Consider the following 24,168-nt stretch of genomic DNA (forward strand, 5'->3'; position numbering starts at 1 on the left):
GGTCCCAGTCTGATCCACTGGAGTTTCCCACATGGTCATGTCCCTCCCTCTACTTTCTCAAAAAATTTGAAATGTCTCAAGGTTTCTTTGTTGGTAGGAAGAAACTTAAGGCTTAATATATGCCTTAAAATATTTTTTATCCTATCCTTTTGCCCCCGACCTTGCACACAAACTGGAAAGCAGGCCCTGAAGATGTTTGTGAAATTGAATTTGGCCCCTCAGACTGAAAGAGGAGCCCCACCCTTGGCATAAACTCTTCTATTGCAGCTCTATTCAGTTGGTTCTACATTATCCGCACACTGTTTATCCAAACTGCATAGCTGTACTGTACTGATGTTCTTTTGCTTAGTTTTAGCCTGATTTAATTATTCCTAGTATGTCAAGGTGTAACCTATACTATCTGTAAATTTCATGAGGCAGAGAGGGAGAATACATTGGTCAATTCTAGATAGCCTGTGAATACAGTTTTAAAAATTTACAGCTGGGTAAGAGGGCATAATTGAAACAAACCCATTAGTTTGAATTGGTCCCTACACAATTAATTTGTGCAAGACATTAAAAAATTAGGGGGAAATGTGATTTCAGCCAGGGTACACATCTGGTGAGACATTAACATTAATTATGTCAAGCATTTCTGCTAAGGTTTTGAGTCCTTGTAAGGCTTCTCGCTGGCTGGATTGCTCAGTGGTTTAGTTCTCTGACTGCGGAGCCAGAGGATGGGGGTTCAATTCCCCTCCTGGGAGAAGAATGAGCCTGTGTGGTAGCTTTGGGCCAGTTGCACCGTCCCAGGATGCCCCAGAAGAAGGGAGTGATTAACCACTTCTGAGTACTCCCTACTTAGAAAACCTTTTATCTAGAACATCCTGGTTGCTGTAAGTCATGGCACACGGTTATTTATTAAGGCTTCTCACACATTATATTGGCACATGGCTATTTACTAAGGCTTCTTACATATTATATTGGTTTACCTCAGAGCCTTGTAAGGTAGGCCTATATTATCCTTATACTGTATTGTAGATGGCAGAGGGGCTGTTGAAAGTGGGAACTATGACCGGCCTGCTGCCTCTTGGAGCCAGTTTATAAAGTACTGTCCACCCACCTCACCTGTCCTGTTGTGTCCCTCTTTAAAGCAACCTCCACTTGTTCTCTTGTCACAGTTTTGCTGCTTCACTTTCGCAGCCCACAGCACTCAAAGTTCCTAGGCAACAAGAAGCCCCAGTTCCAAATGATCTGCACCCATTGTTTTCAACTATTAATTGTACTACCTTGTTAAATTGGCACATGTTATAATAGCAATATAACTTTAAAACTCCAAAGCTGGAAGGGACCCTATGGATCATCAAGTCCAGCCTCTGTCAGGGAGGCATAGAGGGGGAATTGAACCCCGAGTCTCTGGCTGAGAGACTGAGTGCCAGGCGACTGGAGTTTTCTTCTTCTTCTTCACAAGCCTCCCCGGGTTGCAAAGGGCAGAAGGAGGGGCCACTCTCGCCCGGGCTCCACAGGCTTGTTGCAATGCCTCATGCTCGTTCCGGGGCCGTCGGGTATAAAGCGCTTTATGCAATGTCTGGAGGGTGGGAGTGTGGAGAAGACGCGATGTTTCGGCGGACGAGCGCGCCTTTCTTCGGCAACTAGCGGAGTAAGAGAAGAGGAGGGAAAAAGGAGAGAGAGAACACACACATACACACACAGAGTTGTGCTGAAGTGCGCCGTCGGGACAGAGCCCCGCCACCTTTCCCACGGCTGGGCGGCTGCAGCATCCCAGCTCAGATGGGACCTCAGCAGAGACCGGAGGGAACCCCCGCCGTCGCGGGCAAAGTGCTTCTCTTGCTCGCTGCATGCATCTTGCAAGCGAGTTGCCAAGGTAAGCCGCCCCCCTCTCCCCGGTCTCCGTCTCAGTTTCGGGGGTCGCCTCCGTAGCGCAGACCTCTTCCCTTCATCCGAAAAGAGAGGAGGCCGGGCGTGCGGGGAAATGCTTGCCCCCCTTCCCTCTTTGGGCAGGGTCTGCTCGAAAGCGAGTCTTGGGGAGGGCGTCCCCCCGGGGCAGCGCCTCCCGGGGCGCCGCCTGATCCCGGGTCCCTGTCTCTTCTCCCCCCCCCCCCGGCCATGAACCGACTTGACAGTCGGGAGGCGAGAGGCTGGGGAGGGGGTCTTAAAGCGGGCCCACCCGACTGGCTAGGAATTCAGAACGACGACGCCCTCGGAGGGGGAACTGGTGGTGGGAAAACACCTGTCGTTGCCACACACGCGACGACGGTTCTCTACGAGCGCCAACGTGCGTTCCCGCCCCTGAATGGGCTGATTGTTTCTAGAGACGCTTTGGGGAGGCAGCCCGCACCTCTCCGTGCATGTGAATGGCCGTGGCTTGGCTTGGCTCGCTTTATTTATTTATTTATTTATTTGGCAAGACCGATTGTGATGGGGCGTCTCTGGGAGAAGAGGGGCTCTGCGGTTGTGCCGTCGGGTGCAGCCCTCCCTGCACGGTTGTCCTGGGGCAACCGATGGTTTCGAAAGCCTGGAAGCTTGCGCCGGGCAAACCCGCGCGCGCAATAGCTAGGGGCGTTCACACGAGACGGGGAAAAAAAACGAGAGAGAGGCGACCTCGGTCCCCCATGCAAACCGAGTGCAGACCGTTTCCCGAGTGGCTTGTTTTCAAGCCGGGAAACAGATGCTTGGTCCGGGGAGATAAGAAGCTTCCCTCAGCTCGTCGTCTCTCAGACAGATTTTTGAAGTTGGAAGCGAGAACTTTTTCCCGGAGCTTTGCTGTTGCTAGGCAACGGCCGGGGAGCGCACGTGACGGAAGGAGCCCGGGCGGTCTGTGGCGCTGCAGGGCCGCTTCGCCAGCGCCGCCAACTCTTTTCTCCCGCCTCGACTTCTCCCCTCCTCGGAGTGGTTCAGGGCGTCGGAGCTCGTTCTCCTCCTCTTTCCCCTCCGCGCCACTTTGTCCCTGCAGGCTCTTCCCTCTGGCTTCCCCCTCTGTCCCCTCACCCCAGCACACCACCATTGCCCTAAAGTGAATGGGGATGACCTGGGGCAGGACGGGAAGACCACGTTTCCTGAGGCGCAGCTTGTGTGTTTTTGGGTGTGCGCGCGCTCACACACACACACGGGTCTGTGGGGGAGGCCGAAGGCCTGTCTGGATGTGAATTGTGTGGATGTGTTCAAATGGTTAATCTGCTTTCTTTGCTCAACTCTTAGCGTAAGCGCCTTAGAAGGAATCAAGTAAGTAATTATACAGCAACTGCTGCTAACAACACCCTCTTTCTGAGCGGCGAGGCAGATACCTGTTGTACACCGGGATCCTTGCAAAAGCGCCAGCTGAGAAGGTCAAAGTGGCCAGGAAGCTAAATCCTTTGTAGTTGTTATTTTCATTAATATCTGAAGCAAAGCATTGGCAAGAATTTCAAGTGTTCAAGTCATGCTCCGGCCTCCCATGGACATTTTCTGTATCAGACTGATGTTACAGGAACCTCTGAGCTCGAAGCTTTTTATCATTTCCAGGGAGACACATTGTAACTATGTAACTTCAATTCCTGGACAATTTTTTTGCACCATCCATGAAGGGAGTGTGCCTAAAGCCTGAGGAAGTGGATTTCATCCACGAAAGCCTGCTACATATTTGTTTAACATTTTAGAGGTCTAGTAAAAGGTATCACCTACTCGTGCATCTGTAAGGACCACCTTTTCCTTGTTCTCATTGCAGAGAAGTAGTTAGTGGTTGCAGTGAATGTAATTGCTAACTACTTGTGGCATCTTAAAGAATAAGCTTCCGTGGTCTTAGCCCAGAGATGTGCAGTGTTGTCCTTAGTTGGGGTCTACTCATACAATGTATGGTGTGCTGTACTGGATAGAGTAATGAACTAGAGAACTCAGGAGCAGAATGTCCTCTAAAATGCATGACTGCGCAAGCGTGCAGGACTCTGCCCACCTCCCTGCAGCTTTCCTCCTGTGTGCACCTGCAGTGAGCCTTTCCAGCCCCTTTGGTTCCAGTTGCAACAGAACCCTGTGTATGGGGGGGGACATAGTCATGCGAGAGAGAGGAAGAGCCCTGCTCAGCAGGGCTAGAAATTAGAGGGAATGTTGCTCAGGAGACCTGGGTTCAAATCCCCACTGTGCCATGTAAACTCACTAGGTGTGGAAATGGTAGAGCCACTCTTTAAATCTTGCATATCTTGAATGCCCTAGTTGGGTCACTATAAGTGAGTTCTGTCTTGAAGACACCCAACAACAAACATACATACAGTATGCGTATGTATATATACATGCATACATACCTAACTGATGTGTAATAAAAACAGTTTTACTTCAAAGCTATGAAAATTGTTAAGTGCAATGACCAGGAGTAGAAATTTCTGCTTTTTCTGATAGGATGTCAGAATCACACCAACGAGATCTGGATTAGTATCTTTGCTAAAAGAAAACATTTACGAAGTCTTCCCTTTATGAAGTCTTCCCCTCCCTCCCTCCATCCCAGGATATAATGGGATGAGGACCATATATGCTACCTGGAACTATTTGGAGGAAAAAAGCCTAAAAATGTAATGATATTCATGTACCTTATGGTGGGGATGATTGCTGTAGAGAATTTGTCATATGGAGAAGTGTAAATGTAATTTAAGACAAAAAGAAAAATCTAAACTTTCTAAAAATATCTGTGAGGTCTGATATGTACAGAATATGAAGGTGTCAGTTGAAAAAGAAAGGAAGGAAATTGGAAGTGATGGAAAGAAATGGGGATTTACTACAATGATGATTTAACTAGTCAAGTCCTTAATGACATACGGTGGTGTAGAGGAGAGATTAGAATTCGGAAGCTGCAGAAGGAAAAAAATAAAAAAGATTATTTTGTGTTGTTCATTCCTTAGGAATGAATAATGAATCGCACATTGGCCAAAATCCTGTTGTTTTATGTAATAAGTTGCACTAGGTTTACTACAATGGAGATTTAATGAATCAACTCCTTTACAAGCTCCACTGATTCAAATGGGCCTACTCTAATTAGCTTACTAGAGAAGCTCTGGTGAACAATGTACAGGTAAATTCCAAGTGTATGCAAGATAAAAATCAAAATGATGTTATTAGTTCCTACTGTAATGAAAAAGCTGTTGTTTAACTAATTTCAGCTCTGGTGTGCTAGTACAATAACCAGAATAATAAGCAGGGACCTAGCATTCTATAATTCCATCATGGAATATAAACGTTTTTGACATATTCTAGCACAGCAGTTTTGTGCTGGAGCTTTTCCTTTAAATCTTTTTGCTAAATTATAGTGACTTTTAGGTCAGCAGTCATGTGTTCTGCCTGGAAGACTTGAGTTTCTTAGTGCAACTGTTTCTGATGTGAGATTTATTGCCCATTTATTCTGTTACATAGAACCAACACTGTTTGAAGACGGCTGAAGACCATTGTAGCCAGTGATGGAATGTGCCTGGTTGTGAGGAGAAGCATTGGAGTAACCTGGTGTATAGCTGATATTAGGTCCTATAACACTGATAAGGAGACAACATTCACATCTTTGTTCCAGGGGCTAGTTTCTGAGTTTGCTTCTTTGTTAGAGTGTACATTGTTTTAAACGTATAGCTCTGTTAAATTAGACATCTGTCTAATGACATAGATCTTCCAGGCAAGGAATGCAAAAGAGAAATATTATCCCAGATGTTATGGTGGGTGGTGTATAAATTGAACAAACAAGCAAACAAATATGGAGATCATTAGTGATATCTTGTAGTCTTGGCTGGAACCTCTACAAGACAAACAGTGGTTTGTTTGTTTGTGTTTGGGGCTTACACATAGTCAGTTTCTCCTGAGTTCTAAGGTCTATTCAAATATTATTTATTAATGTATACTACTGCTATAATGATTATGCACTATCAAGTCAATTCGATCTTGTGATGACCCTTCCCAGGGTTTTCTAGGTATAGAGTATTCTAAAGAGGTTCACCATTCTCTTTCTCTAGGAGTACACTTGAGACCAAGTTGCTTGCCCGAGGCCAAAAAAGACTGGCTCTTCTCCTAAAAGGCGCATAGCAAGGAAACAGATGCTCCTCACCTCTAGCGAAGTGCTCCAGCTCACTGAGCTATCCAGCCAGAGTTCATGTACAGTATATTAGAGGTGTGCAAATATGTGTTTTTGGACTACAGTTCTCCAGCCAGCATGGCCAGGGACTATGGTACTCTAGGTGATCATTCTAGTCCTGCCTCTTGTATCAGATTTCATCATCATCTTTCACTTGGAGGGCAGTGAATCTAAAGAAGGAGAGCTCTGCTATTTTTGGAAGCTCTCCACATAGCGAGAATGACCTCCCAGGACAGTGGGGCTTGGGTAAAGCCTCATTAGACCTCTTATCTGACTTGATCTGTTTCTTCACTTCATTGCATGTGGGTCCTGCAGTTCTGAGGATGCATGTTGTAAATCTTAAGGGTGTGAGTCTCTATCTGAGGAACTTTAACAGATACAGTTGTATTGTGGGGCTTATCTGTAGTAGATGGATTGTGTAATAGGCTCTAGGCAGTAGCTGTAAAAATATTATTTATTTGATATAGGCATGTAGAGTTCAGTGTGTTTCTGGGAAAAGGTAATGTATGTGTGTCTGACTCTTAACTGTACCACAATCTCCAGAAAACAAGCACAGCTCAATAGATTGTATAGTATGTTTATTTTCTGGATACCATGGTGCAGCTGTAGCAATGGGGACATGGAGGTGAGGGAGAAAGAGGCAAGAGAGGAGTAACTATAAAATCTCTGAGAAAGGTTTTGAAAGACGACCAAGGGATAGTGTTGGCTCAAGAACTTTGGTTAGCAGTTTCCCAGTACTCTTGCTTAACCACCATCATTGGGCCCAGTGCAGCAATTCATACAGGTTGTAGCATCATATGGGGGACCAAAATGGAAGTAGGGAGTTGGCAGTTTGCTCTGCCTGGTGTCTAGCTTTATGATTCAGAGGGCACTTTAGCAAAGGGGTAAAGCTTTGTTTCTGGGTTTGCAAGAAAGACAAAACATATCTGGGTAATTAAGGCAACAACGTGTTTGAAGAAAATCACAGATGACTCCAAACCAGGAAATGTAGGATGGTTACCATTGTGAAATGGGGATGCTGCTAAGAAAGGAGCAAATCTCTGGTTAATCTTGGAGCTGAGTTAAAACCCGCAAAGGTGCTGCATACCCAAGCAAAAAGCAAGAACAGCTGGTGGCCGAACTCAAGGGCGGTTAACAGGCTTCAGAACAAAGAGTACAAAGAATGTGGTGGCTGCCACTGTATACCTAGGATGTGGTGGAAAGAAAAAAAAAATTAATTTGTCTCTGGAGAAGGGAACATAACGTCAAAGAAGTTTCTTTCAGCTTGATTGAGTTAGAGTTAACTGACTGTACCCTGCAAAACCTGTATAGCAGAAAAGAATTAGCTGGAAGTTAAAAGGGTGCACAGGTGGTATCAAAACTGCTCACGTCTGATGGGTTGGAATCTAGGTTTGGTCCGTGTTTCTGTCAAGACTCTAGACTTACTGCTTGGCAGGTGCTTAATGGATTGGCTGACTAGTAACTCGGCATTCATTTGGCATTTGTACTTTTCATCATTTTTTGTGGGAATGTCCCTTTAATCTGTCAGTGGCGGAAGCAATGTGCCATTTCTCTACCCAAGCTGCAGCCACCCAAGGCATTGTTCTTGTTCCTGGCAACTTCCCATGCTTGCACCTCCACTGTTACTTCCAGGACAAAATGAATTCTGGAACAGAGGTGTCAACAAAATGTTAAGAAAAACAAAAGTACAAGTACACAGCTTTGGACAGCCAGCATTTTGGTACTCCTGTGTATCACATGGGTACTTTGGGAAACGCTGTTTGCTTGAAGACGCAATCTGTTTCCTACTCTGAAATAGTAGTGGTAATAAGGATGAAGTAGCAAAGCATGGTGGCCTCAGGTACTCTGGAATTACCTGGGCTAGAATTGCTGCCTTGTCCCTATCTGTAATGATGTTGGCATTTAGTGCCTACGTATTGCCATGTGAAAAGGTGCAGGGACACTGGGTTCTGTGGAAGATGGTCAACAGCTTTTTGTTATCTTAGGAACACTGCAAATAGCTGAGGGTACTGACTCATAGGCTTGTGAATGGAAGGTATTACTAGGTATCCCTCTTGTTATAATGCTAATCCCTGAAACAGCTGTACCTCTCAGATCTTCTATTATGTTTTTTTTACATGTTTCATGTAGAAGATCCCTGACTGAAGTTTGATTCTTTGAATCAAGAACCACTAGCTAGAACTTTAAGTTTAAGTTGTGGCTGAGGGATGATTCTGCTCCATGTACGATCTTCGTGGCAGGGGTTTCTGATAACTTAAGTGTTTAAGTTATCCAGAATCTCTGTATTACATTTAAAAGAAAGAAACTATAGTTTTATTAAATGTTGGTATGAGAGCAAGCAAGGACCTGAAACCACAGTTTAACACAAGCTTGTTTTTTACTTTTGTTAGTTTAAAACTTGAAGAGGATGCAGAATCTATGCTAAATAGTAAGTGAAGGGCTCAAGGCTTGCCACAACACATGTGCGCAGTAGGAAACTGTAGTTTCCTATTACATTTGAATCAGACCAATTTGTTTTCTGGAGTTATGTTGTTCCATCTAGTTCTGAAGGAGATTGTTACAGTAAAACACACATGCAATAATCCTTGAGCCAAATTCTGTATATATGTACTCTGTTCCTGGGGACAGTCAATCTGTGAAGGATTTAACTTTTATGAAGGGAAGGATTTAATCCATATCTATGGAGGACAGAACCTTAAATTGACTGTTTATTTTTATGAAAGAGAAATCAATTTATTTACACAACTATTGTAGCTGGTTGAAATTTTGCATTTCCTTTATTCTGGAGTGTGTGTTAAGGTCAATTATTTCTTTTATGAACAATCACTGTTTACATGTGTAGTTTTTAGTGTATATATTAAAATATATGTAGAGTCTAATAACAGGGATATCTGTTTAAATTTCACAGGCACAAAATGAATGTAGAAAACATTTACAAATCCATTTTATTTTTAAGATTTTTACAAAGAGAAAAAGAAAGGTGAACAAATTAGCAAACTTCTTCATGGATGGACAGCAAATGATATTTCAGTTACAGTACTTGAATTGTCAGTGATGACATCAGTGATGGCTTTTTTGGATAAACAGTTCTTGGTGTTTTTTTTTGTATATTCTTTAATCTTTCTTTAATAATTCACTCATTTTTAATGTCCCAGGCAGTGGTGTGTGTCAGGAATTTGCTAACTAATCACCTAAAGTGAAGATGACAAAATTTCAGTTAAAGGTTGAACATGGTAACTAGGTGGCAGAAGGTTAGACCTAAATTCCTCTTTGCCAATGGTTAAAATTATGGTAATTCATTAAACTACTTGGTTGAAGACAAACGGGTACTGGAAATTTAGAGAGATTTAGATTGTTGTCTTAGATCCTATTACCTGGACATCTGGTTGAACATAGTGAAGCTTACTTTTGAGTAGATGAGTATAGGATTTCACTGTTAAAATAAGAAAGATGAGCAATGCAGCCAGGATTTCCAAATCCGTGAAAGAGAGCCCTTATTTTATACATTGAGTTAACTGGAAATTTGAGCAATGAAATGCCACTTTAATCCAGATTTACCTTCTGTGTGTTCTCCAAGAAATTAGAACGGTCATTTGAGGGGAGTCGGTAAACAATAATACCAGCAAAGGTTTTCTTTTCTTCTGGGCTTCTTGATCTGAAATAGAATTGTTCTAAGCCTTTTCTCTGTATATTTGCCTTCTTGCAGTGTTAGATTTTTGGCAGATCAAAGACCACTTATGTTTATTTTTCTTTTGGATAATATAGAGCTAAACTTGTTGGCCTTTAACTCAAGGTGCATGTTGTTTTTCAAAAATAAGTGCTTACTCTTGCAAAGTGCAGTGAACTGAGGAGAAACTTTCAGAATTTGACCTTTGATAATTTGCGTTACTTTAGCCGACACAAACTTCATGTAAGATTAACCAAAGTAATGTTGTAATTTTTGTCATAAAAAAAGCATCAAAGTTGTAAAACTCTTAGAACAGTTCCCATTTGGAGAGTGTAGTCTAAAGGCATGTGAGGAGGTATATCTGTTGTGAGGAGGTACAGTATATCTAATTGCCTGTATGGGAGACCTCTCTGGGGACTCTATGAAGTCATGGGTTATGTAAAGAAAAAGAGAGGATATAGATTTAATACGTAGTAATCAGCTCCCCAACTTTCAAGTGTTTGCAAACATGATTAAAAGTGGATCGTTATTTTAAATAGACATTTTCCATAAGGTCATTATGGCAATACAGTGGTGCCCCGCATGATGACGATAATCCATTCCAGGAAAATCGCTGTTAAGCGAAATTGTCGTCATGCAAAAAAGAATAACCCATTGGAATGCATTGAAACCCATTTAATGCATTCCAATGGGGAAATTACCTCGTCGTCCAGCGAAGATCGCCTATAGGGGAAGCCATTTTCCAAGCACCAATCAGCTGTTAAAATGGCTGCCCTGTGAAGCATGGGTCCGGAAAACACAGGGCAGCCATTTTGTGGAGCTGGAAAAATTGTTTTGCGAACAAACGCTTCGCGAAGCAAGGACCTAATTGATGTCCAGTGAAAAAATCCCATAGGAAACATTGTTTTGCGATCGCTATAGCGTTCGTAAAGAAGTCATGGTCATGCGATTTTGTCGTTCTGCGGGGGCGTCGTCATGTGGGGCACCACTGTATTAGAAAATGCTAAATATAATGCATAAGCTGACTGGTGCAATCTGGCTGAACTTTTTTTGATACTTTAAAAAAAAGTTATAGAAATATAACCTGAAACAATTGTTTATTTGTATATTTATTCATTTCATATATGTCTATACCATTTACTTAGTGCTGAGCACTACTCTATAGTTAACAAACAGAATTTAAAGTAATGAATTATAAACCCATACAGCCCTCGTCAACATTGAACTTCAGTGAATAAGACAAATAACATAAAGTAGTGATCCCAAAATGAAAAAAGCAGTAGGCCTCAGGAAGAATGTCATTGAATGTCTCTTGAAAGAGGACCCTCATTAGTATCCTCTTAAAAGATGGTAGAGAGTGGAGTCATGATGGACTTCTAGCAGGACCCTGTTCCAAAGGGAAGGGACCACAGGCATGATTTTTGGAGACTGTCTTCTTTGCCTCTCTCAGTGTGGTATATAGTTTTCCCACTTCCTAGCATTTATTTATAAAACTGCATAAAGGTTCTCTGTCTTCTATGAAACAATCAAGCTGACTCGAGCTGTGCATGTAATAACATTCTGACATGGAATTCTTGAGTATGTGATGATGCCACAATAAATTTATACAAAGAGGACAACCCCTGCTGTACAGCAAGGTACAGTGCTGCCCCACTAGACGCTTACTCCGCATGACGTCAAAATCGCTTGACGACATTTTTGCGATCGCTATTGCGATCACAAAACAATGGTCCCAATGGGGGGGAATCTGCTTTACATTGATTAGGAGCCTGCTTCGGGAACCGTTTGTTCACAAAAAGATGTTTTTTACGGCTCTGCAAAATGGCTTCCCTCCCTTTTCAAAATGGCTGCTTTCCAGACGGAAGCTTTGCATTACAGTGAATTAGAACAGCTGATCGGCGGTTCTCTATGGGCAATCTTTGCTGGACAATGAGGTATTTCCCCCATTGGAACGCACTGACCGGTTTTCAATGAATTCCAGTGGGGATTTATTTTTCGCTTGACGACGATTTTGCTTAACAGCAATTTTGCTGGAATGCATTATCATCGTCAAGCAGGGCGCCACTGTATAGGCAGATCTGGAATAAACGAATGCAGCCCTCATAAGTAAGAAGTGTGTGCCTGTAAGAAATTGTGGACTGAACAAAAGTTGAAAGGGTTGCTAGTTTTAATTTTGTCTTGCCTGTACTGAATAATATTTGCTCCAGTAGAATGAAAGGCATTATATTTGCAAAGCAGAAACATAGAACAAAATGTTTAGTAATTAATACATGACTGCTGTGTAACTTCCCTTGAAATAAAAAGTGGGCTTGGAAGCTCATAGCGATTTTTGTCAAAATGGCAGTGACCACTAAACAGAGTTGTGCTTTGATAGTGTTCTTGGCTGTACAATAAACCACATTTATGGCAGACAACTGTCACTGAATTTAGAGCTTTGGAACTGTGGCATCTTGACTGAAATCATATTGCTTAATGTAATAAGTCACATTACAGTAGGCTGATTGAATCAATAGGGATTTTGCCATTCAGTTCCTTTGAAATTTCACTTGATTCAAGTGGCCTTACTCTAGACCTGTGTCCTCGCGCTGACCCTGTTTGGGATCTTGTTTGCTGTCATGCTGAATCACGCTTTTGGAACTGCAACAGAAGGTGTCTGTCTTTGGACTAGATCAGATGGAAAGCTCATTAATCTCTAGATTGAGAGCGAAGACCAAAGTCCAGCTGAAACGCATGTGGCAGTTCCTCTTCGCCAATGATGCAGCCGTTGTTGCCCATTCTGCTGAAGAGCTCCAACAACTTATGAATTGTTTTAGTAAGGCCTGTCAAGATTTTGGACTAACAATCAGCCTGAAGAAAACACAAGTCATGGGCCAGGGCGTGGACTCACCTCCCTCTATTACCATCTGTACACAAGAATTGGAGGTTGTTCATGATTTCGTGTACCTTGGCTCAACGATCTCTGACACCCTCTCTCTAGATGTCGAGCTGGATAAATGCATTGGCAAAGCAGCTAACATGTTCTCTAGACTCACAGAGAGTGTGGCTTAATAAGAAGCTGACGGCATATACTAGGATCCAGGTCTATAGAGCCTGTGTCCTGAATACACTCCTGTACTGCAGTGAGTCGTGGACCCTTTGTGCATGGCAGGAGAGGAAGCTGAACACATTCTATATGCGTTGTCTCTGATGACTTTTTGATATCATCTGGCAGGACAAAGTTCCAAATAGAGTAGTCCTAGAACGAGCTGGAATGTTTAGCATGTATACATTACTGAAACAGCAGCATCTACATTGGCTTGGGCATGTCGTGAGAATGGCTGATGGTCGGATTCCAAAAGATCTTCTGTATGGAGAATTAGTGCAGGGAAAGCACCCCAGAGGGAGACCACAGCTGTGACATAAGGATATCTGCAAGTGGGATCTGAAGGCCTTAAGAATGGACCTCAACAGATGGGAAACACTGACATCTGAGCGTTCAGCCTGGAGGCAGGCATTGCATCACGGCCTCTCCCAATTTGAAAAGGCACTTGTTCAACATGCCGAGGCAAAAAGGCAGTCCCGAAACCAGCAAAATCAGGGAGCTGGATGGGACAGGTTGTATTTGTCTTCAGTGTGGGAGGAATTGTCACTCTCATATTGGCCTTCTCAGCCACGCTAGATGCTGTTCCAAGACCTTTATTCAGAGCACGTTACCATAGTCCCTCGGGACTGAAGGATGCCTACAGTACTCTAGCTGCAACTTACTACACTAAAGTAAGTCACAAGTAAAGTAGGCCTTTTTGGATCATACAGCTTACAGAGGAGTTGATTTGCAAAATCACCAATGATTTAGGGGGGCTACTCTTGTGTGACTTACTGTATATTTAACAGGATTTCAGCCCTTGGTTGCCTTTTCTCCCTAGCCATCATGAAATGCCTGTACTTATCAGAACCAAAAATACAAAGTCTGACATCGGCTTTCTTTGCCCATTTAACAATATAAGGACACTTTATCCCACATTCACCTAGTTTCATTCTCTTAATTCTATAGAGATTCCAGGCAGTCATTTTCTGTATTGGTAACCATTCCGTATTATCCTGCTTTTTCCTCTTAGAGAAAAAGGAGAAGAAAAATTCCAGGCAGAATGATGGTGTGGGCATGGACGGTCTTTTAATTGGTTGTACTAAGAGCCCTCCATCTGAAAATTTCAAATGTTCAGAATTTTAATAGATTTCTTCTTCTGCAAGATTCTAAATGGAAATGTTTTTAAATGACAGTTCCTCATGCAACTACTTTTCAAAATGGATATGTATAACCTGATATTTCTTAGGGAGCCCAGAAATCAGTGTGGTCAGGGAAAGCATATCAATTCAGTGGTAGCAATCTCTATGAGTTGAAGGGCCATTTCCCTTTTCCCATAATTTGGAAGGCTGTACTTCATCCTGCGAACCCCTTTCTCTAACAACTGGGAAGAAATGTTGCTGCCAAGTTGCAACCCCCTACATATGGGCAGTGGTGATGATGGAAAAATTGACTTGTCAGGTCAGATTATACAGAGGGAGATTTAAAAAGATAACTTTATGGCACCTCCTGTTGAAATCTGATATTGAGTCAAAAATAGTCATCCAAGTGGACGAGGGGTTGGACTGCTGGTTATTCTAAGGGACATCCGCTAGACATAAAAATGCAATAATGAGCCACGGAAGAGACTATGTGAGAAGGTATACAGTGTGTATATGAGAAGGTGTAAGAGTTTATGAATAAGAAATTTGCTATTATTGTAATACAATAGTTATTATTCTGTTATGCTATTTTAAATGGATTGATATAAAAATTACAAAATAAGAAGTTGCAAGCCTCACACCCCCTGGCCTCCAGCTGACATTTTTTACTCTTTAATTTCATCTCCCATGGTCTGTTTTAGTACAGTATTTACAAAGACTGCCCCCCCCACCGAGAGCAGCAGGGAATGTCTGGAGACACATTGGGGGTCCTCTTGTTGCTTCAGACTGAATGTTGTCCGCTCCTGTGTTAATCCTGTATATCTTGGGTAGGCTTAGCCATTATATTGTACCATTAGAATGGAGCCATTATTGTAATATAATAAACTCAGCGGTTTTCACATATTCATGCCTGTGGCCATACTACTTCTTGTAATCAGAGCTATTTTTAGACAAAATATCATTGGCCATATACCTTTTTAGGAGCACAACCGTGGAGGCACATTCTCATCAAACTTGGCCACAGTGGGGAAAAAGATACAGTGGTGCCTCGCTTGACGAGGATAATTCATTCTGTTCAATCGCTATTAAGCAAAATCCTCGTCAAGCGAAATGAAAAAGCCAATTGAAATGCATTGAAAACCGGTTCAATGCATTCCAATGGGCAAAATACCTCAGTGTCCAGCGAAGATCCTCCATAGGGGCAGCCATTTTTAGTGCCTGTAATACGAGGAATCTATCCTAAAGCACAGCGGGGAGCCATTTTGCACAGTGGGTGGCCATTTGGAAACCTGACGATCAGCTGTTTTTGATAGTTGTTAAGCGAAAAATCAGTTCCCGAAGCATGGAACCGATCGTCATAGAACGGAATAACCCCATTGAATCATCGTTTAGTGATCGCAATAGCGATCGCAAAAAACTAATTGTCAAGCGATTTCATCGTATAACGAGGTAATCGTCAAGCGAGGCACCACTGTACTCTCTGAGGAAGTGGACTTGTTCACGAAAGCTCACCTTAAAATAGAACACTTAGATGTTTAAAGTGCCACCATATTTTTTCTCTTTTTTTTTTACCTATAATCTTTGATGTGTAGAGCTATGTGAATATGTGACTGAATGCACATATCTGTAGCCATGCTTGATGAATGAGAAAAATGTATTTGGGTGTGAAGAATGTGGTGTCATTATTTAATCTGACTACGGCTCAATGTGCTTTTTATGTTGTAGCTGGGAACTCAATTACTCTGATATATTCAGGGATTTACTGCACATAGACTTGCAGCTGGAGTTAGATTGTTTAAAACAAACTAAAAATCATTGTTATCATGTTAAAACATACTAATAGCTATTCTTCATGGTGCCTTTTAGTGTTTTCACATGTTGAAGGTCCTTTTGAAAGTTCTGTTTTCACAACTTTAGTTCAAGTATATTTACTGTAGTTAAATAAAGCTGGTCACTTTGGGAAATGGATGAATCAGTCTTAAACATTAGAGAGAGAGAGAGACAGAGAGACAGACAGAGAGAGAGATCTACAGTCATGTGGAAAAGAAAGTACACCCTCCTTGAATTCTATGGTTTTATTTATCGGGACATAATAAAAATCATCTGGTTTGAAAATTAGGTAAATACAACATTGTATCTATCAGAAGTAAGAATGTTTGTGAATGAATTGGGCTACTAAGTTTGCATGAGCTTACTCCGTTTGCAGCCTCCAGAAAGGAATGGATACTCAAGCACATTTTGCAGTCAGAAATATTTAGTACTTTTATAAGCTCATAACGTGATGTGTGCAAAACTCAACTCACTAACTAAATAAAAAGAGAAAACTGTGAAGTTAAAAAGAATACAGTGGTGCCTCAACTTGCGAACTTAATCCATTCCGGAATGGTGTTCGTAGTTTGAAATGCTCGTAAGTTGAAGCACCATTTCCCATTGAAATGCATGGGAATGGGATTAATCCGTTCCAGAATTTCAAAGAAAAAAAAATATTTTCCATGGCTCAGAAGGCGCTGGGGCTTTTTAAAAAACAATCAGAAATAAATAGAGCAAGCCCCAAAGGCTGCAAAAAAAATCACAAAAAACAAACAACAGAGCACAGAAACATAAACCCCCTCAGCCGAAACCCACCCTGCAAAAACCACCCAGAAGTTTCTACAAAGCAAAAAGCAGCACCTTACCAGGCAGACCAAAGCCTCCTCCAATGGCACTCACTCCCTGATGGATGGTGGCCGGCAACAGGCCCCGACCGGCGGCGTAGGGCAGCCGAGGTGGCGGCAGCGGGGCCAGCCATGGCGGACGGGGGCCCTTACTCATGAGTAGACCCATGTCTTGGGTGGGCTTTACTCATGAATAGACCCACGCCAGGAATGGGCAGGGAGCGCACCAGATTCCCGCATCCGGTGGCGAACCGGAGCTGCCCTGCTTCTCTTTCCTCCTCCTGCACCACCAACCGCACGCCCGCATCCATGGACGTCAGAATATCTCATCAAAATTGAAGATGCCTGAACTTAGAACTTTACAGATTTATACATTCCTAACATGATGTTCCATTAATTTTATTAAAGATAATTTTCATAATAATCTATTGAAAGCCTTAAAGCCAAATGGGATGTGATAATAAATGTATCTAGTGTATATGTATTTTAAAATGCAAATAGTAGCTATTGGTGGTTTCCAGATGAGAGCAAGGGATGTGGAACAGGGCAGGAATGGCGAGTTAACTTTTCTTTCCTGATGCTGCTCTGACAAAAACCACTCCTGTGAAGTTCCTATTTATCTTGTAAGGAGAACCTCCTGTATCACTATTAGCAAGAAAATTCTGCAAACATTTCATTAGAAAGATAGCAGGGGAAGAAATGACTGAACTACCTGCTTACAGTCCTAATAATTTCTAGCCACCCTAAGAGATGCTAGTTTTGTTTTCATTCAAATATAACAGGTAAAATGAAAGGTCTTTTTTGTCTGAGATTATTTTAAAAAAGCAAAAGCAAATTATGCTGCTTATATACCGCCCCATAGCGCTTCAAGCACTCTCTGGGTGGTTGACAAATTAATTATGCAGGCTGCACATTGCTCCCCCCCCCCCAGCAAGCTGGGTACTCATTTTACTGACCTCGGAAGGATAGAAGGCTGAGTCAACCTTGAGCCGGTTACCTGGGATTGAACCCCAGGTCATGAGCACAGTTTTGGCTGCAGTACAGCAGTTTAACCACTGCACCACGAGGCTTCTTAAAAAAAAAAATCTTTTGCTTGGATATACAAATAAGTAGACATATAAGTTCTGGCTGTCCTGAGTTTAGTCCTTGAGAAGCTATCATATTACAGAGTTTTTAAAGTGAACATTTTAAGGAGCATAGTTTGCTGTTCATTATGATATAAGTATTGTAATCTGACCCTTCCCCGAGTGATGTTGTCCATCCAGTATGACTGTTGATCAGGAATGCTGAAGATGGTACTCCAGAGCATCTGGAGGCACCAAAACTCAGTGTTATTTTGTATTATATGGAGAGATGGACAGTACCAGGCAGAATCATCAGAATGGGGGGGAAATGTAGCATTGAACAGAGAGTATCTTCTTATTTGCTAAATATTGGCTGTAACTAGACTGATAATTTCCCAGGTTCTCCTCACATTACTACCGTAGTTGCGGTGTTGTGAAACCTATGGTTGCTGATAAACTGCCATGTTATGCCTACCTGAAAAAAAATGTTAGAATAAATGTCCAAGTATCACTGTTCATCACTTTATTTTTATGTACAGTCTGGCAAATCGAAACTAGGCAGCAGTGTTCATACTCTTGTATCTACCTGAAGCTGCACACATTTTCTTAGAATACAGCCAGCAATTTTTAATTCTGTGTTACTAATTAATATCAGATTAATAACCTGAGGCCTGCCAAACTGAATAAGACCCACCAGCTTACATGTATTGATGGTATACTTAGCATTCTATTCTTTTCTCCCTGCCTATAGTTGAAAAAAAAAATAGGGTGGATTTGTTTATCAAACAAATGACTGGCCTCAAAACGTGGCTGGTAGGCTGCATTAAATGTGGTGAGTCATGAGGTATGCAGGCTTGATCGCTCTCCTTCAGTGAAATTGAATTAATAATAGGCTAATGTATTTTGATAATCAAAATGCAATCAGTTTGATGAGGCAAAATAGTATGAATATCTTTATCCAGCTATTATTGCCAGAAAATGATGGGAGTTTGACATATTGTGCTCCTTTCTTTAGTGTTGATAATGTTGGAAATACTGAGGTAAAGTGTTGCAAATGTGGTGTGCATAATTTTTTTTTCAATAGTACTGTCAGCATAGCAATAATATTGCTATACACTGGGAGCCAGTATAGGATTTCTAGGATGAGTAGCAGCTGATTTGTTGTTATGTGCTATCAAGTCATCTTCAACCTATGGTGACCCCATGAACGAGCTCTCTCCAAAATGTCCTATCCTCAATACTCTTGCTTAATTCTTTCAAACCCAAGCCTGTAGTTCCTTTAGGGAGTCAGTCCATCATAGATTTGGTCTTCCACCTTTCCTAGCTCTATTGTCTCTTCCAGAGAATCTTGCTTTCTCCCCACGTGCCCAAATAGCACAGCCTCAGTTGCAGCATTTTTGCCTCCAGAGATAGTTCAGGCTTGCTTTGATCCACTTATTCATCTGTCTAGCTGTCTAGGTACTGTATTTGCAAAGCTGGCCTGCAGCACCACATTTCAAACAAATCATTTTTTTTCCTGTCAGCTTTTATCCTGAAGCTAATAAAAGTTAATTAATTGGTAAATGTAAATCTGGACTGAAAGTTAGATGAGAGATGTGAAGACAACCTTGATATTTAAGTCAAGGTGTCTGATCCTTAGCTCCCTTTCCTCCTGCTTTCTCTGTGGCATAGGTCAAATATTTTGTCAGAACTAGGCAAAGAAGGTTTTAACATTTGTTTAAATTAAACAGATCTTAAAAAATTAATAGGAATGGAATTCTTGTTGTGTGAGAAACATGGCAACTGGGCAACTGATTTGGAAAGCATACATTGAACTTCTGTCACTGGAACAACTGAATCATTTCAGATAGAATTCAAAAACAAATGTGTAACAATGCTGAAAGAACCATGAAAATGAGTTAGCCTCGACGAACCATCTTTTTATTCATATTTTCTTTCATTGTGCTCTAGAATTGTGTTTCAATGGGATCACTCACAGAGTTGCTTTCAGCTAGGTGTGTTAGGGTTGTATCTCATGTGACATTAGAATAATGTAGTTGAGATATTTAAACCACAAGAGACTGCTTATGAATACCGCTGTATATTTTTTAAATTGGTGTTATATTTTAGCTTGCATAGAGGCTTATCCATGCATCATTTTTAACCATTGTGTAGAATAATAGTTTAAAAAAACCCCACTATTTTACTTAGAAATGAATGGCAGTGCATAAGTGTTAGAAAATAGCAGCAGTGCTTTGGGTGTCCTGAATGTGAATGGTGGCAGCTTTCTTTGTTAGCTATTCAAGTTTCATTTCCCCCTTTCAAGTAAGCATCAGGGTGCCATTTAAATAAACGTCTTGTTTCTCAGTTAGAACTCAGGTTTGCTCCTAGTAGCGTACAAATGGACCAAGCAAAAACATTCTAAACTCTCTGCTTATGTGTTACAGTGATTAATATGGCCTAGATTCCTGGCAGTTTTATTTTGAATAATGAGGCTTCATTTAGGTTTGCGAGTATAATTTTACTGGGGGCTTTGCAAATGAGAGAATGGGCATGTGGACAGCATTCTATACCCATTTCCTTGAAGAAGAATGAGTTAATCCTAATTTGGGCCATTTTGCCATAGTTGCTTACTGCATATTTTGTAGCTGTCAGGATTTGCTTGATCTATAACAATAAAGAAAAGTAGGCGTTTCAGGATAAGATATGTACAAATATAGAATGAGGGGCTAACATCCAGGTGATGCCTGTTGCCACCGATATGCTTATTTGGTTTGTATGGCCCTGTTTGATTTACTTCCTATGACCTTTCAAAGCCACAAAGTAGGCTGAAAGTAGTAAGCCAGCTTCCCATTGTCTGTACTCTGCTGGTGAAACAAGCCTTCTTTCTATCTTCCTTTCCCATCTCTCTTTGTCTCTGGGTTGAGAGAGGTGGTAGACCTATAGTCGCCGGAAGGTGGATGGCATAGTTGGTGTGTGTTTGCTGGCAATGGTTGGAGAGCTACATCCAAATAGCTTTTCCTTGCCCTTTCCTTCCCTCTTGGAAAAGGTGCCGTGTGTGTGTGTGTGTTGTTTCTTGATTCCCACCCTTATCTCTTAACCATGGTTTCTCTGTAGCCTTGTTACAGAGCATGCAAAGAAGGGAGAGAAACATTTTCAAGGAACTGAGAAAAAGGAGGGAGTTCTGTTTGTGTCCTTGAGATTACCTGTCTTTCCATTCATGCCTCATAATAGGATTCAATTGGAGGATGGGATGAAGAGATGGCTTTTAAATCTGGGCTTGCACCTTCTCTTATATGTGCAGGCATCTTGGTTTTTCCTTCTTCCGAGGGCCACGTTTAGTTTTGTAACCTGTACCTCTTGCAAAATCTGGGCTGGTTGCCTTAATACTGTAGTAGTATGAACAATACAGGCACTTGTCTGGCATCTGAAAGACTAACAAATGTATATAGTAGGTACCAAGAGCCATTGAATATACTGGAGTAAAACTGCATAGGGTGTTTGTACAGCACAGCACAGTGCTAGAGGTTTCGTGGCACAGTGGTTAAACTACAGTATTGCATTCAAAACTCTGCTCACAACCTGTGTTTAATCCCAGCGAATTCAGGTAGCATTACAGTGGTGCCTTGACTTACGACCATAATCCGTTCCAGAAGATGGACGTAACTCAAAATGTTCGTAAGCTGAAGCACCATTTCCCATAGGAATGCATTGAAATGCAATTAATCCATTATGGCTGAAGGGGAATAAATAAATAAATAAATACAAACACACACACTCACTCAGCAAGACTCATTGGAAACACGATTAATCCTGGCCGAAGGGGGGAGGAAGAAAAGCAATCAAGTGTGCAAGACTCATTCAAAGTGCACAGAAAATAAACGGAGCATATCGGAAATGCACAGAAACAAAGGGTGCAGGTCAGAAATGCAAAGAAAACAAAGGAAAAAGCAAGGGAAGCATGCAAGACCCATCAGAAATGAGGAACCCAAAAAAAGCAATCAGCCCCCCAATACCCATCATAAATGGGGGGAAAGCCAAAAAACAAAACCCCCAAGATCCGTCGTAAATAGGGAGCCCCCCCAAAAAGCCATCAAACCCCGTATTGGAAATGGGGAAAAAGCCAACAAACAACCCCCCAAGATCTATCGGAAATGTGGAAAACCCCCCAAAAAGCAACCAACTCCCCAAGACCCATCGGAAATGGGGAAAAACCCCAACAAACAAACAAACCCCCCAAGACCCATCACAGCACAGAAACATAAGCCCCCCAGCTCAAAACCACGCTGCAGAAACACCCAGAACAGTTTTTAAAAAGCAGAAAACAGCAGCTTACCTTACCAGGCAGCCCGAAGCCTCCCTGCAAACACACACACACACACACACACACACACACACACACACACTCAGAAACAGAAGGAAGCAGTCCCAGGCCTCCTCCGATGCACACTCTCTAACTTCTGGGGCAAAAGAGCTACAAAGAAGCAGCCTTGCTGCCACCTACAGTTAGAAATTTGAATTTCCCACCTTTCCCCCCCTGCCCTTTTCTGTTCATAAGTAGAAGCTCCGGTCGCAAGTAGAAGCAAAATTTTGCAGCCAGAGCTGGTCGTAACTCGAAATGGTAATAAGTCAGGACATTCGTAAGTCGAGGCACCACTGTATTGGCTTTTCCAGTGCATCTTCTCTTTTCATCATAGGTCCAAATTATGATAGCCCCAATTTAGTCATTTTAGCTTCTAATAAGAGTTGAGGGTTTGTTTGATTAAGAACCTATTAATTTGTTTTTCTGGTGAACAATGATATTCATAAAGCTCTCCTCCCATACCACACTTGAGATGAACCATTTTTAAAGTCAGTCTTTCACCTCTGTACATAGTAATTGGCAGTAACATAGTGCAAATGATATTGACCTTCGTCTCAACCAACGTATCTGTGTATGTAAAGATCTTTTCTACTTCCTCCATAGCTGCCCTTCCAAACTTCGTTGTCACAATTTTTTTGAGTTCAGGCTTAATTTTGAACAGTGTTTTAACACTTTTGAATGTAGCATTGTCAATACAGTATTAAAGTTATGTAGTTCTTCTGCAGCCATTATTTTATGTTCTTAATACTCAGCTAGAATCCAATTTTGTGCTTTAATCTTCCTAAGTTATCCTAGCTTTCTGTATGATGTTTTCTGCATATATAGATAGGGAGAAAAAAATACGAGTTTATTTGACATGTTTATCAATTAGAAACCATTATGTTTCTTGATAATCCTGTCCCAACAGCAGTATCTTGTCCAGAATAAATTTGTCACTGTCAGAAGTCTGTACTCTTCTACTGATGTGACAATTAATTCCTGAAGATAAATTTCTCATAGGACAACTTGTAGCTTCTTACGATCCAGTCAGTTTATAAAGCACAAACTGATTTGCTTCCAATATTTTTTGTTATGCTTCAGTAACCAATATTTGTTTACAGTGTGATCATTAGTTCCTCTTCCTTTTTAAAAAATTAGCTGAAACATTTGTCATTTTTTGTTCCATATAAGGCAGAACTCTTTTTTGCAACAGTGTTTGATTCTCATTTACAGTGGTGCCTCGCTTTACGATTGCCCTGCATTAAGACAAATCCACTTTACGCAAAACGATGGTCTAAATGGGGGAATTTCGCTTTGTGATGATTGGTTCCCTGCTTCGGGAACTGATTCTTCACAAAACAATGTTTTTTAAACAGCTGATTGGCCACCGGGTAAATAAAATGGCTCCCCGCTGTGTTTAGGGACGGATTCCTCGCTATACAGGCAGCAAAAATGGCCGCCTTATGGAGGATCTTCGCTGGACGGTGAGTTTTAAGCCCATTAGAACACATTGAAAGGTTTTCAATGTGTTTCAATGGGCTTTTTATTTTCGCTTTACAACGTTTTCGCTTAACGGCGATTTTCCTGGAACGGATTATCGCCGTTAAGCGAGGCACCACTGTATTTCCTCTTTTTGTATTCTAGTTACTGAAGATTATTAATACAACTTGTTTTGACCTGAGATCAGTATCCTCCTGGACACTTGCATAAAAAGTTTCAGTTTCTTTTTCAGCATCTATAGTTTGGAGCTTCAACTTGAATACAGTGGGGTCTTGACTTGAGAACTTAATCCATATTGGAAGGCGGTTCTCAAGTCAAAAAGTTCTCAGGTCAAATCTGCATTTCCCATAGGAATGCATTGAAAACCATTTGATCCGTATCTGCTCTTTTCCGTCCATAGAAACTAATGGGAAGCTGCTATTCTGCCTTCGACCACTAGAGGGGGATATTTTGTTTCTTTTTTTCTTAGGTCAAGAAAGGTTCAGGGAAGGCAGGGAAAATACAGTCCAGGCAGTACCAGGCAGTCTGAAGACTCCCAATCCACTCTCTAAACACTGGGAGGAGTGAGGAAGCAGACAGGCACCCTTTTCACTGGCCAACAGTTAACTGAAAATTCAAAATTTGCACTTTCCCTGCCTCCCACGTGGTTTTTTTTCAGTTCTTAACTCAAATCTAAGTATGTAAGT

The 24,168-nt window shown here is 41.7% G+C and overlaps 1 protein-coding gene across 3 annotated transcripts in view; it reads left to right on the forward strand.

The window, feature by feature from the left end:
- The first annotated feature begins 1,635 nt into the window (after positions 1-1,635).
- Positions 1,636-24,168, forward strand: part of LRP2 (LDL receptor related protein 2) — a 194,525-nt gene continuing 171,992 nt past the window's right edge. For all 3 annotated transcript variants that reach the window (XM_078394476.1, XM_078394478.1, XM_072981712.2), the window contains exon 1: positions 1,636-1,861. In XM_078394476.1, coding sequence (XP_078250602.1) covers positions 1,768-1,861 — 94 coding nt within the window. In that variant the 5' untranslated portion in view covers positions 1,636-1,767. The remainder of the gene's footprint in view (positions 1,862-24,168) is intronic.

The sequence above is a fragment of the Pogona vitticeps genome, chromosome 1, assembly GCF_051106095.1.
Source record: "Pogona vitticeps strain Pit_001003342236 chromosome 1, PviZW2.1, whole genome shotgun sequence".
NCBI classification, from domain to species: Eukaryota; Metazoa; Chordata; class Lepidosauria; order Squamata; family Agamidae; genus Pogona; species Pogona vitticeps.